At 50.5% G+C, this 18,646-nt stretch overlaps 1 protein-coding gene across 1 annotated transcript in view; it reads right to left on the reverse strand.

Moving 5' to 3' along the window:
* Positions 1–18,646, reverse strand: part of LOC133343957 (SH3 and multiple ankyrin repeat domains protein 2-like) — a 133,190-nt gene that overhangs the window by 40,956 nt on the left and 73,588 nt on the right. The window contains 2 exon segments of the mRNA XM_061553977.1: positions 4,134–4,258; positions 9,112–9,194. Of these exon segments, the coding sequence (XP_061409961.1) occupies positions 4,134–4,258; positions 9,112–9,194 (208 nt within the window).

Below are 18,646 nucleotides of genomic sequence, written 5' to 3' on the forward strand. Positions count from 1 at the left end.
TTTGACTTAAAACTTTCGTGACTGCAGGAATTCGTGTGCTTGGTTCTTTCGGTAAAGTCACGTGGATAGAAAAAAAAAGTTAAATTAAATGAAAAATGAAACGTAAAAATACATTGAAAATAATAAAAGCAAAAAAACCCACGACGTTTCGATCGCAACACAAGCGGTCTTTATCCGCTACATTCACAACCATTCACCCCTCCTTCCACGTGGGTCGGTCACTGTGTACGTACGCACGTTGAACCTCTGGCACATAGCCAACCGTGCTCATCTGAGGTGTGCGGTTGTTTTAAAACCAGCGCCCGTCTCAGGCTGTCAGCAGCAAAAGTCACCGCGGCTGCTGCTGCTGCGGAGCTCTGCGCTACGAACGACTGAAGAGACTTGATGCAGTAATTTTAGCTGTGACGGTCCCACCTGATGACGGAGACTTGTGTTGCCTCCGAAACGCCGTGATTTTTATTATTTTATTTTATTTCCATTATTACTTTTATTAACTTTTAATTTCTTTTCACCTACGTGACTTTACCAAAAAGACCTAAGAGTATGATTCATTGCAGTCACGAAAGCTTCAAATCTAGACTGAAGAGACGAGGTTTTCCTGAGAAGAATTCCGCGTTGCAGACTGCGTTTACAAAGAAAGCGAAGCAAAACGACGGCTCGCGCTTAACGCGTTAACACTCATGGAGCCCTGGGGTTCGCGTGGGGAAAATCTTATTTATAGATAATAATAGTAATGTACGTGTAAGTTATTTGTGTTGCTTTCAAACGATAAAATCAATTTGTAACGCTCACTCTCGTAGAGACAGAACGACTCTGAGGTGCGAGGAGAAACCGCCGACAAGCGGGAAGGCAGCGGCCGCGCGATTAGCTGACGCCAACAAACTGCCCAAGCTCAGCTGTCCTCAGGAGGCTGCTTGCGTTGTGGCCAAAACGTCGTGAGAATTATTTTATTATGTTTTCTTTTTATTATTTTATTACTTCCCTTCTACGTGACTTTACCGAAAGAACCAAGAAGATGAATCCCTGCAGTCACGAAAGCTTTAAATCGAAAGCGTTGAAATAGTTAGAAGTAGCCGACGCTTTAGCCCGGCAAAAGCTAACGGCCAAGGGATCGGAATCAGAATATTTAGACTGGAGAAATGTGATGAGCTGTGAAGGTTTTTTTTGTCACAGATGTCCACACGATGGGCTTACCGAACCAATCGCCCTTCGCGTCAAGCGCGGACGGATGAGCACGCGTGCCGGAGGTTTCACCTCCTGGCTAGGCACGGCTTTGGGAGTCCAGCGTACGAGCCAGCGCCTGTGCGACAACACGGCGGTTTTTTGCGTATGACGGGAAGAGCTGAATTTTGAAATCGGATTTAAATCTCTAGTTTGGTTACAAATTGCATTAAAAAGAAAACATTGTTTCTGTTGCTCGATTCAAACATCTTAAATCGCATTCACCTGCTCGTTCCATTTTGGAAGGAATTACACTGATCGTTGCTTTTGGATCCGATGTCGTAATTGCTGCAGCCGGTTACTCATAAATTAATTATTTTAAAATAAATTAATAACATGTATGAATTGGAGGAGAACTGCGTTGCTGCGCGGATTAATCATGTAGGTGTGAGTTCACCGGAGGAGGCTGTTGATGAGAAGCGTTCGTGCCAGGTGCACTGTTATTCCAATGTGAAAGTATTCCTTCTGCAATCAAACCAGTGTAATAGGAAAGCCAACTTATTTTCGTTTTTATAATATCCAGGAGGGCCAGCAGCCCACTGGTTTCCTTAAAATTCCCAACAGTTCAAGAGGACGATAGGCGTCGGTTTAAAAGCAGCACAAGCCTGGCTCTCTTCCCTCGAACACCGCGACGATAAATCTCTACATTTATTTGTCGCGCAATCTTATGATTCCAGTCCACCGCGCTCGCGCGCGCTTATGTACAACACACAGCAGTAAACGCTTCGGAATAACAACACCGAGTTAAGTCCATCGCAGAACCGTCTCAGACTCCCACCGGTGGTAACTGGTTCCCGGGTCTCTGGCGCACAGACCTGGGTGAAACTGTGCTGGCCGTATCGTCGCGCGAGGTTTCCGCGCGTGGGTACAGCAGCACCAGCAAGATCACCATGGCCTGCGGATTGTAGACCACGTTTGTATGTATGGGATGCAGCGGTGGCGAGATGTTAACTCCATCGCCTGGTATACAGGAGGTTATGGGTTCGATACCCGACCCTGAAGCATGTATATTTGAAGTTTGCATGTTCTCCCCGTGGTTGTGTGGATTTTTCATCGAGTGCTCCGGTTTTTCCCTCCGCATTTAGAAACAACGTGTGTGTAGAGCATTTGGCTGTTATGAATTTGCACATGATACACCACTTTGTTGAGCTATCATTTTTTAAATTTCGATTTAAAGCTTTCGTGACTGCAGGGATTCGTCTTCTTGGTTCTTTCGGCAAAGTCACGTAGACTTTACAGCGTCTGAATGACGCTGTCTTTCCGACAGCCCTGTTCTTCACTTGAGGACGGCTGCTTGCGTTGTGGCCGAAACGTCGTGAGAATTGTATTTTATTATGTTTAACTATTATTATTTTATTATTTCCCTTCTATGTGACTTTACCGAAAGAACCAAAGAGAACTATAATTTTTTGGCGAGGTCGCTTCTGATAAAAGAGCTGCATAGCTCAGCGGTCCTTACCTGGTGACATCAACAATAGTTGAGTTTTTTAGTTTAGTGTGTACGTGCACATATAACCCTTTTGTCAATCCACAGCTGGAAGAAGGCCTCCCATGCCGTGTGTGTGTCTCGGGCCTCGCTTCACCACGCTGGCCGACCCGGCTTGGTGAAGGCAGGCAGCAGAGGCATCGGCGTATCGTACGGCACAACAATGCACTCCCTTTTCTGCTGACGACATAGCCTTGCGGTGTCCTACACCTGTGTGGTTTTTAAAATGTATTGCAAGGTGGTCACTCGTTCATGCATGCGCCCTTTACACTCACCCCTGCTTTGATGCTGAGATCTGGCAACGTGGAATGCGCTCTGCCTTACGTGCATTACGCACATCTACGCGTCCTTCTATTCAGACCGCATGAGAAGGTAAAGGTCCTCCCCTCTTCATTTTCAAGGTGGGACCTTGGCAACGATGTCACTCAGGCGGCCTGAAATCGCGAGTGCCAAGTTGAAACAACGCGACGGAAAGGCATCGCATTTGTACCCACGTGAGAGGTGCAGTATGTACAACGCGCCCCGATATATATCGACGTGCAATGTTACCCAGCACCCAGAGTGGACAGCCAGAAATAAAACTACCCAGCCCACTACTGAAAACGTGAGAATTAATTTTTATGACGTCAAATTGTTCACCCATTAAAAATGTCAAACTTTAAATAAAAAACATACGGAGGATAAGCACCATATAAAAAGTTCACACCACCAGCACATTCTGATAATCGTCACAATGCAAATGAAAATTTGATGTAAGGATCTTGATTAAACAACTCGGGGCTGAACATTGTGATGCTGTGGATGATCCACGACAGACGTTTGCAATGATTTTGGTATCTAGCAGGAATAAACCCGGAAAGGGTGGTACACACATGGCAATGCACACCAGAGTAGAAGGGACACGTGGTAGAGTAAAGAGCAAGCCTGTGCTAGACAGACACATCAAAGAGGGACATGGAGCAGAAAGGCTTGGAGATGATCGGTGAAACATCTCGTCAAGGAGCATAAACCATCGCGCAAACTCCGGACATCCTTTACAGCAGCGGCTTTAGGCGAAGCATCGAACAAAGACGGTCACCGCATCGCGCTCTTTCAGATGCGCTTCTGCGGCCGTCTGGAACGCTCTTCCTTCCGATATTAGGAAGCCACTAGAGTTTATACACTTTTAAATCTAAATTGAAAATGTATTTCTTTAGAATTGCTTTTTGTGTTTAGTTTTCCGTCCTTCCCCCCGCACCTCCGATTAGCGCGGTCAGCTACAGATGGTGCGAAAGAAGTCTAACGTACATACGTTCAAGAAAATTAGCGCAGGACAGACACGAGTGGACTTGACTCCATTCGGCCTCACGGTCGCGGAAAGCTGACGGAAGAGAAAGGAAAGGGGCCCGCTTGTGAAAGCTACGCACACACAGAGGCCTGGGCCTACCTCCATGAGGAAGTCTCCGGTCTTGAGGCCAGCCTTGGCCGCCACGCCGCTGTCATCCACAGACTCCAGGTACTGCAGCGCGGGGAAGGCTGGCGTTGGGGTGAATTCTTCGATAGGTGTGTCCGCTACAGTCCAACACGGGCGACAGCATCTCAGCTCACCGACATCGCTCAGAAAAGTCACGCATTTACATCGACGTCGTCTACGTTTATCGATAACTTGTTGACGTCACGGAGTATTTACCGTCGTTATTCGCGAGGGATACGTTCCGGAGACGCTCGTGAATGGGCAAGTTTTCGCGGAAAATGATATTGGCCTGGGAAAATTACCTGAAATAAATATGTAAATAATTCTCATCACTTATTTTACTTTCTCTCCATCGCTTTCTCTCTTAAACGTTGCGGGGTGCTCTACAGGCATTCCTCTAGCTTGCCAAATGGAATTAAAATATTAAAAAAAACCCTCTGTTATTGATCCCAAGTAGGGTGACGGATCCTCCTGCAAGAAAATTGTGTTAGTCTTCCCCGGGTAAGCAAAATAATTTTTTTAAAGAAACGTGGGGTCATTGTCGTGTGACTACAGTGCAAATCTCTCAAAGCCAGACCTCGAGTAAGCGAGACAATTCACGGTAACTCAGAGGGCTGGCCGAAATTAATTATTAAATATATGGGATTTACAAAAAGTAAACCAAAATAACACCTTTCTTGCAATGCAGTTGACTCAGTGATGCACAGGAAGATGAGGCATGTGTTTGTGCACTTGCATTTATAAATGGATATCCCAATCTGTTGTATGGTATTCAGTGACAACTCGGTCATCAAAATATTTTCTACAAGTCGGCTGCGTCTCGTTGTTGCTAAAAAATATGTTCTTTGCTTATTTCATAAACAAAATCAAGTTTTCAAGATTGTCAGAAAAATCTCTTCAGCCTGTCATCCGCATCGACTGAACCTCGGCCTTCCGGCGAAGCTTCATGACCACTGCAAGCGATTAAACTCTGCACTTGTGCATTTTTAGTGCAAATAAATTGTGAAATATTACATTACATTGAGTTGTTACGTTATTAGGTGTTAATTAAATGTCCCGTTGAATTATTTGCATGATGCTGGAAATCCACCTAACGCCCCCCTTCCTCCACCCTTAGCTGGAAAACCTCTCCTAAATGTAAAAAAACCCAATACAGTACGTGTTTTTAAACCACACAAGTCACGTTTGTTAAAATTCACATCAAAAAGCAATGGCAGTTAAGAGGCTAAACATGTCCTCAGGACAAAACAGTACATTACGTAATCTTTTGGGTGCACTGTCGTTCAATTTCCATTCATTCAAGGTGTACCAATCGTCACAGCTGTAGCTGAAAGCCCATTCATTTCCTCTTCAATTTCGCTGTGTTATACATACAGGAGCGTACATGTATTTCAGCGGTGCACAGTCCAGCACATCAAGTTTTAACCCCTGCTTAGGTAGAATAAAAATGGGATAATTTTCTAGCGGGATAGAAATATTTGGTTTGGATGCTTTTTTTTTTTTACAAAAAACCCCACAAGATATGATGTTAAACACCAAACAGAAACCTTTTGCGAGGAATCGTGTCTGCCTTAACCACACGTACTTGCGGTGAACATGCAAATATTTTGATATTGGCACGGGAGATCCCATGATTTTAACCGAAGTTTGTCTTAGCATCAGGGCATAATTTCGTTTTTGTTTTACCAGCAGTTTATCAAAAGAAATTAGAAAATAATTCAAGCCGGCCACAATCGTTACTTTGTTTAAACCTATCACAACATTTAGCTTGATGCCAGATCACAGGACAGTGGCCGGTGGCGTTGTCCGTGACTCGACAGCACAAGTAAAACACGAGTTAAAAATACAATGGAACGGCCGATTTACAGAGTGCTTCAAAAAAATGTGAACACTTCCGAGAATTTGCAACAACACCACGAGAAATGTGCCGTCTCCGGGCTCTGGAGACCACCTGGAGAAGATTCCAGGCCACGCGTTGACGACGATGGCGAACGAGTGGAGACTCTTTGAAGCGATTAACATTAAATTTGTTATGTTACAGTGGAGTATTATCCGTTATTTTTCCATTAAAAACGAGCGTCCCATATAAGTGTTGACATTTTTTTGAAGCACCCTCGATATGACAAAATCTGTCACATCCTGTCCATGAACCCGCGCTGTAAGCGGCTGACCGGCCAATCGCTACAGCGATATCCGGGCGGCGATTGCCCCGACCTCGCGTGTCAATCAGTTGATGCACAACGACATTCCACGTTTACTCGGCCTCACAGTTCACCCCCACGCACAAAGGCTGAGATTCTCACCGACGAACGACGCGTGGCAGAAGCAACGTTGACATCACTATTGCTTCTGACCCCCCCCATACCGGACATGTGTGCGAAAAAAGTGCTTTATAGCTCATCGGATTCCTCCAAGTGGACATGAAGACGACTCCTGATTATGCCACGTTGCAGTGATTTGTCGACGCCAAAATTGTGAGCGTCATAACACCCAAGGCACTGGACTGCAAGGCATGATGATGATGATGGTGACGATGCCTTCATTTGCATTCGTGTGTTACGCAACGGGTTAAGAACATTGCAGCCGATTCTGGACTCGCCAAGGGGTAAAATATTTCAGGAACGCGGTACACCACGTCGAGTATTACATCTCGCCGCCGTGGCTTACGAGTAACGCGGCGTCTGCTTGGGTCTCCCGGCGAGCCGGGTAAAAATATAAAACAGATTTCGATTTAAAGCTTTCGTGACTGCAGGGATTCATCTTCTTGGTTCTTTCGGTAAAGTCTTTACCGAAAGAACCAAGAAGATGAATATAAAACAGCTAAATATTGGTCGACAGATTAAATTTAACCCCAACGTGCAAAGCTGCAGACGCGTGTGGGGTCTACGTCGTGTTAGCGTTATGCAATCTGCACACGGCAGTACAGAACTCTGCCTCTGCACAGTACACACCACAATGATGCGTAAACCACCACATTCTGTAGATGCAGTTATAAGCATATACTGTATGTATACCGAGTACTGTATTGTCGGTACAGGATGCGCGTTTTGTTGACACGGGGAGGAATGTACTGTGCACGATTCACACACACACACACGCGCGTATGTAGAACTTCTTTCGCACCGCACGTAGCCAACCGCGCTAAGGTTGGAGGTGCAATTAATGCGTTCACACGTACCCAGCAAAGCAACGCCAACGTTGAGCCGACGTTCAACGTTCACTGGTTATGTTCTACACATTTACACACACACAGTGTCTGTATATATATAAAACACATATACTGCATTGCAGTACCTAATTGATAAAATACTCTCGTCTGGCAATGTAATGCAGGTGACATTGCGCCTGTGGGCCAGTCAAAACGGTGTCCGTTCCACAGCAAGCAGCAGCAGCAGCACCACAAGACGAACGAAACGCGTGGCTTTGTTATTCATTCAATCGACGATCTTCAAGGCCACGTTGGTTAAACGTCGCTTGACGAAGCATCCCCCATCAGCCCCCCCCCACCCCCTAAAACCACCACTCCTCCTCCTCCACCTGAGTTACGGTCCCGTCTGCCGGCTTTCCCCAGCAGGAATCCACGACGTTTTACGCACGGCAAACTTGGGGGGCCCGAGGAGCTCGCGACGCTCACTGATTAACATTCAAGAGGCGGGCGGGGAGGGTTTGTTGAATGGTGGCGTGGTGACGGTGAGCCAAGCCCCATCATCATACGCCACGCGTGCCGTGCCGGCCTTCATAGCTTGGTGCTCGCTAACAGGCAAGTCTTAAGTCTATACTGCGGGGGCAAGGGGGGGTGGGGGAGAATCTTTTGTCTTTGTAGGATGTGTGCCCGCGTGCGTGATGACTTATGCGGCGCTGATTCACATCAAGATCTCCGTGCGCGCGCGTGTCTCGGTGTGTGTTCCACCTGAGTAGTGAGTTGGGGGTGGGGTGGGGGAGCGGTAGTGTAGCGGCTAGCAGCGCTGCGCTCACGCTCACCGCCCGTGCACAGCGATCATTAATGATCTGAACCGGTCCCGAGCCTCCCCCTAGGTCGACTCAGCCTCAAATGAGTAGCCGGTGCGGTGTGTAAAACACAAACATCACCACTAGGGAGACAAAGGTGTGTCCCCCCCCCACCCAATCTCGTTTGCCATTGACGGCCCCTTTATCATAGGTACTGCTGCTCGCTAACATCACTTTGTGCCCCCCCCCCCTCTCAGCAGTGTCCGCTATGGCTATCCGGCGAGGGAGGGACGGGACGGGTGGGTGGGAAATCTTTGTCGTTGTCCCAGCAGAGCGTTGATTACGTTCAAGATAACATGAAAAAAAGAGAGATATCTCGCACGTGTGGACTCTCTCTCTCTGTCTGTGTGTGTGTGACTGGCGTGACCACGAGTGTGTTCGCAGCGTGACGCCAGATGGGGATGCGGGAAGCGCTGAGTTTGAATCGTCGACGGGCCGCTCCATTCGCGTCACGTGCTGGTCGTCGGCGGAGCTCATGTTTAGCAATCCCCACGCGTGCGGCGAGCGCGTTAACGACGGGATTTGGTGGTGGTGGTGGTGTGTGTTTGAGCCGTGCTCAAAGAACGACGTTTGCCGACAATGGGCGGAGGTGGATCGAGCGTGGACAGGAATTTCAATTGGCACCGCACGTGTTGGCACGCCTGGTGTGCTAATCGGAAGTAGCGTTTTGGAGAGCCCCCCCCCCAACTCTGCCCACACACCCCCACCCCCTCCCCCAGGTGCGGTACCTGGTGACAAGGTGTGGATGGGGTGGGGGTGGAGCGGTTGCTCAAGGAGGGTGAGAACGCAGAGGGGAGGGGAGACGGAGGGGAGGTGGGAGGAAGGGTTTAGGAGGGGACGGGTTAGGGAAATGCGGACGGAGCGGGCAGGGGGGTTGTGGGGGGAGAGTGTGGGGGGGGGGGAGAGTGTGAGGGGGGGTGTGTGGGGTGTGTGGGTCGCCCACCTTTAGCACCGCGCAGTACGAAGCCGAAGCCTTCGTTGTCCCGCTTGCACAGCACCACGCTCTTCTCCTCCACCACGTAGTCGCTGCGGGAGGAAGCCCAGAGGCAGCCGCGTTTAAAGCGCATGATCATGGCGACGGGGGACGACCGACGAACGCGCGGCGCTCGACCCCCCCCTCCTCCTCCTCCTCGTAGGGACCACGCGAAGATCCCGCACCGCTCCTCCTCCTGCTCCTCCTGCTCCTCTTCGTGGCGGTGGCGCTGCCCCGGCCGCGGATGAGTGGCGGAGGCTGCGGTGCCCGCCGCTGCCTCCGTCACTGCCGGCGGGGGTAGCAGAGGCCTGCAGAGAAGCTAGCAACTTGGCAGCGTCCGGCAGGACGGAGCAGGCGATCATGGCGTTACGGAGGAGAAAATAAAAAAAATGGGGGTGGGGGGGGAGGAGGAGGCCTCTCTTCTTTTGCGCGGCTGTCGCTCGGTCGAACGCGGTTGCGGCTCTCCCTCCCTCCCTCTCTCCCTTCTCGTGTGAGAAGCGGTGATCGTGGTGCAAGCGGGAGCCGAGCGGGAGAATGAAGCAGGGACACGCGCGCACCACACCGCGCGCACCACACCGCATGCGCGCACACACCGCAGGCACCGCACGCACGCACGCGCCAGCGCGCACGCACACGCGAGGAGGCGCGCGCGCGCGCACTGCGCGCGGGGGGGGGGGGGGCGGAATGGGAGTGGGGGGGTAACGGAGGGCCGGTGGAGGGTGGGGGGAGGAGGCGACAGTGGAGGGGGAGGACGAGTATAGAGGGACAAGACGGAGCGACGGACGCGCAGAACTGGAATAGAGACGGCGATGCAGGCGGCGGAGGCGAGGCGCGGCGCACGGAATGTGAAAACGCTGCGCGGTGGAGCTGGTGATGGTGGGGTGGGGGTGGTGGTGGGGTGGTGATGGTGGGGTGATGGTGTGATGATGATGGGGTGATGGTGGGGTGGTGGTGATGGTGGGGTGATGATGGTGGGGGTGATCGTGGGGTGGTGATGGTGGTGATGATGATGGTGGTGATGATGGTGGTGGGGTGGTGGTGATGATGATGGTGATGGGGTGGTGGTGGTGATGGTTATGATGATGGTGTGATGGTGATGATGGCAGGGTTGGTGGTGATGGTGATGATGGTAGGGTTGGTGGTGGTGATGGTGATAATGATGTGATGGTGATGATGGTAGGGTTGGTAGTGATGTGATGGTGATGATGGTAGGGTTGGTGGTGGTAATGGTGTGGTGGTGATTATTGTGTGATGGTGATGATGGTAGGGTTGGTGGCGGTGGTGATGATGGTTTGATGGTGATGATGGTAGGGTTGGGGGTGGTGTGATGGTGGTGATGATGGTAGGGTTGGTGGTGATGATGGTGGTGATGGTAGGGTTGGTGGTGGTGATGGTGTGATGGTGATAATGGTGTGATGGTGATGATGGTGGTGATGGTAGGGTTGGTGGTGGTGATGGTGGTGGTGATGGTGGTGTGATGGTGATGATGGTACGGTTGGTGGTGATGATGGTAGGGTTGGTGGTGGTGATGGTGTGGTGATGGTAGGTTTGGTGGTGGTGTGATGGTGTGGTGATGATGGTGGTGATGATGGTAGGGTTGGTGGTGGTGATGGTGTGGTGATGATGGTGGTGGTGATGGTAGGTTTGGTGGTGGTGATGATGGTGTGCGCGCCGCCGCGTGGGGGTGCGGGAGCAGCAGCAGCAGACGAAGCGAGACGCTGCTGCTGCTGCTATCTCATATGCGGCACTTTCACGGCCCCGGTCATTATTCTACCCCCTTTGTCTTGCCGCTGCTGCTGCTGCTGCTGCACTGCGGCTGCGGCGGGACAGCCGCTTACAAGAAGACAACGCAAGAATAATCCAACGAGTTGTCCGGAACACCTCTCGCCACCTCCCCCCCCCCCACCAATCCAAACGCGACGACCTGGCAGAATGTCCCGTCATTATTTTCATCTCCCTCCCAAAGTCATCATCATCATCGTCATCATCGTCGTCGTCGTAATCATCATCGCTGCCGGCTCACGCTGCCGGAGCTGATAACGGGCGGGGGGGGAGAGGGGATGATAGCAGCAGCCATCGCGTTTCATTTGTATTCTCAGCCCATGCTTAATTTCTCTCACGTAGAGGCGGCTGCTGCAATATCCACGGCCTGGCCTTTAGCAACAGCAGCGGCGAGTTTCGCGTTCGGGCCCTGCAGTAGCCGTGACCAGCCAGCGAAGCCAGCTCACTCGCTCGCTGGGTTGGCTGGGCACGCTCTTAGCAGTCGCAACGGGGGTTCCCTCTGCAGGGGCTTGCCAAGAGCCCCCTCCGTCCACGTGCGATGGACGAGCGGGTGGAGGGATGGGCGGGGAGGTGAGGACATCGGTGCCATTCTCGGGGCATCTCGTCGCTCTCAAGAGTTGAGCAGAACGAATGTGGAATGAGATGAGCGGTGAACAATGGGTGGGAAGTGTTGCAACGTCGGTCACGTTGGTGCCTCCTCCGAGATGTTCCGATGCTTTTACACCACCGATTGAGATGGTCGGGGTGGGGTGGAATTCCTTTCGCTCACCCTTTCATAAGTGCAACTTTGCAACGCGCGCGCGTGTGAAACGCAGCACGGAATGCCAGAGACTCGTGGATTGTAAAACAAAAAAAAAGACCCGACATGGATCGTGGACGATGGTGGTCCAGCATCCATTGCGGCACACGCAGTTAGAGACATACAGTAGACATCCTACGGTGGTAGGCTCTTCATTATTCGCTTGCGGTTTATCCGATTTGCGGATTAACCGCGCAACCTGAGATTTTGACATGAATTAATAACTCGTGGATTATCCCTCAAGCCCAAATTAATGATCTAAAAAAAAACAGTTCTACATTGTTATTCTTAAAAATGTGTATTACAAGTCACGTGCTTAAACCGAACAAATGTTGCTCCGGTGAATCCGACATACACGTGATCGCCTCTACAGTACAGCAGTTGCCATATCTTTACAAGAGTGGGGAGGAGTTTGATTGATTTTTTGATTGGCGTGGCTCTGCGATCATCCACTTAGTATAGTGGGCCGAGTCTTCCGAGCTCGCGAGAAATCGATTGGTCGAAGGTTGGTATTCCGCGGAATATGGATATTGTTGGATTATCCGCGATGTTGAATTATCTCCGTTATTAGATAATCAAGATTCTACCGTGTATGCATATCTCATCCTCCGGCGACGATGCGCCCACAGCAGTCTCTTTTAAAAAGGCAACATTTGACGTAGGCGTGTGTATTATTGAGAGAAAAAAACAAACCCCCTAATAAACATGCTATTTACACAACTTAAGATAAACTGGCCCTCCGTTCATTCTGTCATGACATTTGAGCAAAACCACGTCAGAAGATCTCGGCAAGGCTGGAAGCATCAGAAGAGCTCTTTAACCCCAACATTAGATCGGGGAATGATGCAATCAAAGCATTGGTGAAGAGCAACCACGTGGAATGCAATCGACGATTTGAGAACCGAGCGATGAAAACCGTCGACCTTTTCCCGCACCTTGCCATTTCGCCGATGCCTCCGGTTGGTTCGGTCGGCTACGTACGGCGCGAAAGAAGTTAAATGTACGGTACATACATAATAGAGGTGTTTTTGGGGTTAGATCGCGTTAATGTGTCGTTAAACCCTCCACCACCCGACACAGCCAACTAGTAAAGGTTGTCACGTAATCAGAACGTGCCAATTTGTCACTGGTACAGCACACCGGTGTGTCGGAGAGCAAAGCCACAACATTTACAATCTGAGTACGACGTTTCGCCAGTAATCACAACCAGCTTCATCAGGCGACAGCCAGATTCGTGGAGAAATCCTCTTTTGTTCCTTAAATAGAGGCGTAGATGTGGTGACGGCACTTGTGGAGTGGTCAGCGCGTTGCGCTATGAACCCTGGCGGTCCCAGTTCGATTGCCGCTCACGGTCAACCAGTCCTGGGCCTTCGCCTAGGTCGACTCAGCCTCAAATGGGTACCTATTGCGGTGTGTAAACATCGGCGCTGGGGAGACAAAGGCTGCTCTTCCTCCCATAGGTGCTGCTCACTACCAGCACTTGCCCCAACAGTCTATGAGAGTCTATGCGGGTGATCTTTGTATTTGCTCCGCTCTGCTGACTACAATCTCGCGATACGCGGCAGTGCAGTGCCTGGAAATCCAGACGCACTTTGTAAAATTAGATATGCCGTACACAGTACAGTATATCTTTTTTTTAAGTGATCACTAAATAAACTTTGACAACCAGTTTAAGCGCGCGCTACACATTAAACGGCGCACGCGTTAGATACCCGTGTCAGAAGAGTCCATAAGATTTTACAGCCGGCGCATATGCCTCGTGAATAACTCAACTCATGTTCTTGCAATCTGCCGCCTATTTATGATGTCCGTTCACGTTAAGTGACACGCGGCAGAAAGAGTTAAATCTATATAAAAAAACACACACACACAAGTTTGGTTGGGGAAAAACATGAATATGTGTTTAGCCTTTCTGGTGATAAAACAGGTGTTAAGATACCGTTTGCAAGGAATGTAGTATGAATGTTCACCACAAGTACGTATCCTTTCTGTACTTGTAAACAGGCAAACAAAATACGATCTGATAATTTTATGTGCAGTCTGATTGGCCTGGGTTATTCCCCACGCCACTCCAACCCCACCACCACCGCCACCTCTGTCTCGCACGGCTGTTCATGCCTTCAGGTAACCAGCTCCATCTTTTCTCTTACCTAGAAATGTCATTGTTTGTCTGTCTGTGCGTCTGTGTGTGTGGCGGAAACTTGCGAAGGATTTGGCTCGCAAACCGTGGGGTATACCTTTAAAAAAAGTAGCCAGCTAGCACGCCTATAATCCCCGTGCTGAGCCAGCGCTATTCCGATTTCGCGTCCGTCACCTTTAAAGTAGTTTCATTAGAGATTTAGTGCTGTCGTTGGTTATTTATTTATTAGCTAGCGCGTGTTCGACCCTACCAAGTCACACACTTTCGGTGGGGGGGAGGGGGCTTCTACCAACTGACACGCGTTCGGTGGGGGGGGCTTCTACCAACTGAGACGCGTTCGGTGGGGGGGGAGGGGCTTCTACCAACTGACACGCGTTCGGTGGGGGGGGAGGGCCCCTACCAACTCACACGCGTTCGGTGGGGGGGGAGGGGCTTCTACCAACTGACACGCGTTCGGGGGGGGGGGCTTCTACCATCTGACACGCGTTCGGTGGGGGGGGGGGCTTCTACCAACTGACACGCGTTCAGGGGGGGGGGGCTTCTACCAACTGACACGCATTCGGTGGGGGGGGGGGGCTTCTACCAACTGACACGCGTTCGGTGGGGGGGGGGGGCTTCTACCAACTGACACGCGTTCGGTGGGGGGGGGAGGGGCTTCTACCAACTGACACGCGTTCGGTGGGGGGGGGGGGCTTCTACCAACTGACACGCGTTCGGTGGGGGGGGGGGGGCTTCTACCAACTGACACGCGTTCGGTGGGGGGGGAGGGGCTTCTACCAACTGACACGCGTTCGGTGGGGGGGAGGGGCTTCTACCAACTGACACGCGTTCGGTGGTGGGGGGGAGGGGCTTCTACCAACTGACACGCGTTCGGTGGGGGGGGAGGGGCTTCTACCAACTGACACGCGTTCGGTGGGGGGGGAGGGGCTTCTACCAACTGACACGCGTTCGGTGGGGGGGAGGGGCTTCTACCAACTGACACGCGTTCGGTGGGGGGGAGGGGCTTCTACCAACTGACACGCGTTCGGTGGGGGGGAGGGCCCCTACCAACTCACACGCGTTCGGTGGGGGGGGGGAATTCTCTTTCGTGTGGACACTGTGCAAGGTAGCACAGAGATTTACAACTCCCTTAAAACATTTAACACCATGACTGTTTACTCATTACAAATTGCCTTTCATAGGTTACATTTAATGACGGGGATTAAGCAATGGTTTACGCTAAGTAACGCTATTTTTCTCCCTGACTACCACTATCTTTGCTTTAGCGACCACGTCTTTATCTGAGGCCATGACACTTATGCACACGTTTTCTCGTTTAAAATAGGTATATTTGTAAATACCACTGTCCTGTTCACAAAAAGCAGGTTCGAGGGGAAGAATAGCCCTTTTCTGTACTCTTGAGGCATAACCAGCCACGTAATATCACTTACTGCGCAGGGGAAACCCAATAAATATACTCATTGCTATTACATCTGCATTCTACAGTATCATATTTACACTTGCCCCCTCAGTACGGGGGTTGAGCAGCGACGTTATGTCAACGACGCTTGATTGGTGCGAATCTGCTCATAGTTACAGGTAGGTTAAGTTAATTTTGTATTCGTTGACTTTCATTTATTTGCCGCTCTTACGGCAAATGTTTGCACCGAAATGGCGGAACACCGTCGTAGTCGATTATACACGCGTGCATTTCCCCTCTCTCTTGCTTCTTTCGTTAAAGTCACGTACATAGAAAACTATTATTTACGAACTTATTTAGTCTATATGAAAGTTAGAGTGTGCGTTTTTACGTCCATGTGTGCGTGTGCTACCATATATGTGTGTGCGTTGTGTTTGTGCGAATCCGTGTGTGTGTGCGTCAATGTGTGTGTGTGACAGTCGCTGTGTTTGTTTGTGTACGTCCATGCGTGTGTGTGCGGTGTGTGTTTAAGTCGATGTGTCGGTGTGTGTGGATCCATGTATGTCAGTCGATGTGTGTGTGTACGTCGAAATGTGTGTCTGTGTGAGTCCATGTGCGTTTGTAAGTCGACATGTGTGTGTAAGTCGATGTGTTTGTGTGTGCGTCGATGTGTGTCGGTCGATGTGTGTGTGTATGTCGATATGTGTGTTTGTGAGTCCATGTGTGTGTTAGTCGATATGTGTGTTTGTGTAAGTCCATATGTGTATGAAGGTCGATGTGTGTGTGACTCTATGTATGTGTGTGTTTAAGTCCATGTGTGTTATGTGTGTAAGTCGATGTGTGTGTGCGTCTATGTGTGTGTGTGTAAGTAGATGTGTTTGTGTGTGTGTTCGTCGATGTGTGTGTGTTTAAGTCCATGTGTGTGTAAGTCCATGTGTGTGTCAGTCCATGTGTGTGTCAGTCTATGTGCGTGCTTGAGTCAATGTGTGTGCAAGTCGATGTGTGTGCGTGGTTCCATGTGTGTGTGTAAGTCCATTTTTGTGTGTTAGTCAATATGTGTGTGTGTAAGTGCATATGTGTGTGTGTGTGGGTCGATGTGTTTGTGTGTAAGTCGATGTGTGTGTCTTTTTCGCCCAGGCAATGCCTGATACTTCCCGCTAGTTCCCTATATAATTGCTACGTCCGCTCCGACGGTCGGTGATTGCGTGACTGGCTTTTTTTAAAAACATCGTCTCACCGAATTAACAACAAACCCGTTACGCAAGCACCCCCTGGGACGGCCACTGCAGTGCCGGATTAATCTAGTGCGGCGCCTGTAGCATATGTTATAAAGGGGCCCTAAATAAAAAAAACATGTTTTACTTGCATACGAAAGTAATTGTATTTTTGCATTTGCTTTACAGCCAGATAATACGACAAATCGCTGAACTTAAACACCCAGTCGTTCATAAAAGTTGAAGGCAGTGTAGTACTATAGTAATAGAGCAAGTGCAGAATCACTTAACCGGAATTGATAGCTTGAAAGCATTTAGCGCGCGGCCTTTCAAAGTGAAGGGCCCGTAGCTACATATGTAGCTACTTTTGCTACTAAGATAATCCGGCACTGGGCCACTGGCGTGTTGTTCACAGCCCCCCGGGGCAGCGTCCGCGGATTCCCGGTCGCTTTCCCGCGGAAGCAACGCCAAGGCGACGTCGAAAGCAGGGTGAGAGGAAGCGTCGAGAAGACGCAGTGACGCTTCCGCCTTATCAATATACAACTGCAGCAGCCAGGCCCTGTCCGCCTACCTATAGAACAGCACCTAAAGCAGTCAGGCCTGTGAACCTACCTATACAGCAGCACCTACAGCAGCGAGGCCTGTGCACCTACCTATACAGCAGCACCTACAGCAACCAGGCCTGTGCACCTACCTATACAGCAGCACCTACAGCAGCGAGGCCTGTGTACCTACCTATACAGCAACACCTACAGCAGCCAGACCTGTGCGTCTACCTATACAGCAACACCTACAGCAGCCAGGCCTGTGCACCTACCTATACAGCAACACCTACAGCAGCCAGGCCTGTGCACCTACCTATACAGCAGCACCTACAGCAGAAAGGCCTGTCCACCTACCTATACAGCAACACCTACAGCAGCCAGGCCTGTCCACCTATCTATAGAACAGCACCTAAAGCAGACAATACCTGTTCACCTACCTATACAGCAGCACCTACAGCAGCCAGGCCTGTCCACCTACCTATAGAACAGCACCTACAGCAGCGAGGCCTGTGCGTCTACCTATACAGCAGCACCTACAGCAGAAAGGCCTGTCCACCTATCTATAGAACAGCACCTAAAGCAGACAATACCTGTTCACCTACCTATACAGCAGCACCTACAGCAGCCAGGCCTGTCCACCTACCTATAGAACAGCACCTACAGCAGCGAGGCCTGTGCGTCTACCTATACAGCAACACCTACAGCAGCCAGGCCTGTGCGCTACCTATACAGCAACACCTACAGCAGCCAGGCCTGTGCACCTACCTATACAGCAACACCTACAGCAGCCAGGCCTGTGCACCTACCTATACAGCAACACCTACAGCAGCCAGGTCTGTCCACCTACCTACACAGCAACACCTACAGCAGCCAGGCCTGTCCACCTACCTATACAGAAACATCTACAGCAGCCAGGCCTGTCCACCTACCTATACAGCAACATCTACAGCAGCAAGGCCTGTCCACCTACCTATGCAGCAACACCTACAGCAGCGAGGCCTGTCCACCTACCTATACAGCAACATCTACAGCAGCAAGGCCTGTCCACCTACCTACACAGCAACACCTACAGCAGCCAGGCCTGTCCACCTACCTATACAGCAGAAGCAGAATTTCTGTGATATCCTGCAATCGCGCAGGGCTACTGGCACTACACACTTCAACGGGCAGCAGCAGCAGCAGCGAGCAGTAGCGAGCAGCAGCATATGTCGTGATGATGGCGGAAGGAGCATATGCATTCTGCCTTGGGCGCACATCTTGCCGACGAGGAGCAGGAGGAAGGAGGAGGGAGGAAGAAAGACCGGGACCAGCGTGGTGTCGTGGCACTGGAGCGGCTAGCTCACAGTCGCAACGCACAACGCCGATGCAAACACTTCACCCAACAACAACATGATTATTATTAGCGCGTGTATATGCGTAGGGGTTTTTTGGCCGTTACGATGCATCCCGATTGTCGCTGATTACAGCCACCATTACGAGTTGACGGTTTTTGGTTTTCTCCTTTCCATCTTAAATCACGGCAGCAAATCAACAGCTTCCCATCACCCCCCAAATTCATTTTCTCTCCTCCCCACAACCCCCCCCCCCCCCAAATCGGGCCGCCGCAATGGGTTTTTTGTTTGACTC

This window comes from Lethenteron reissneri, chromosome 2, assembly GCF_015708825.2.
Source record: "Lethenteron reissneri isolate LAM-NWPU_2019-01 chromosome 2, ASM1570882v1, whole genome shotgun sequence".
Lineage (NCBI taxonomy): Eukaryota > Metazoa > Chordata > Hyperoartia > Petromyzontiformes > Petromyzontidae > Lethenteron > Lethenteron reissneri.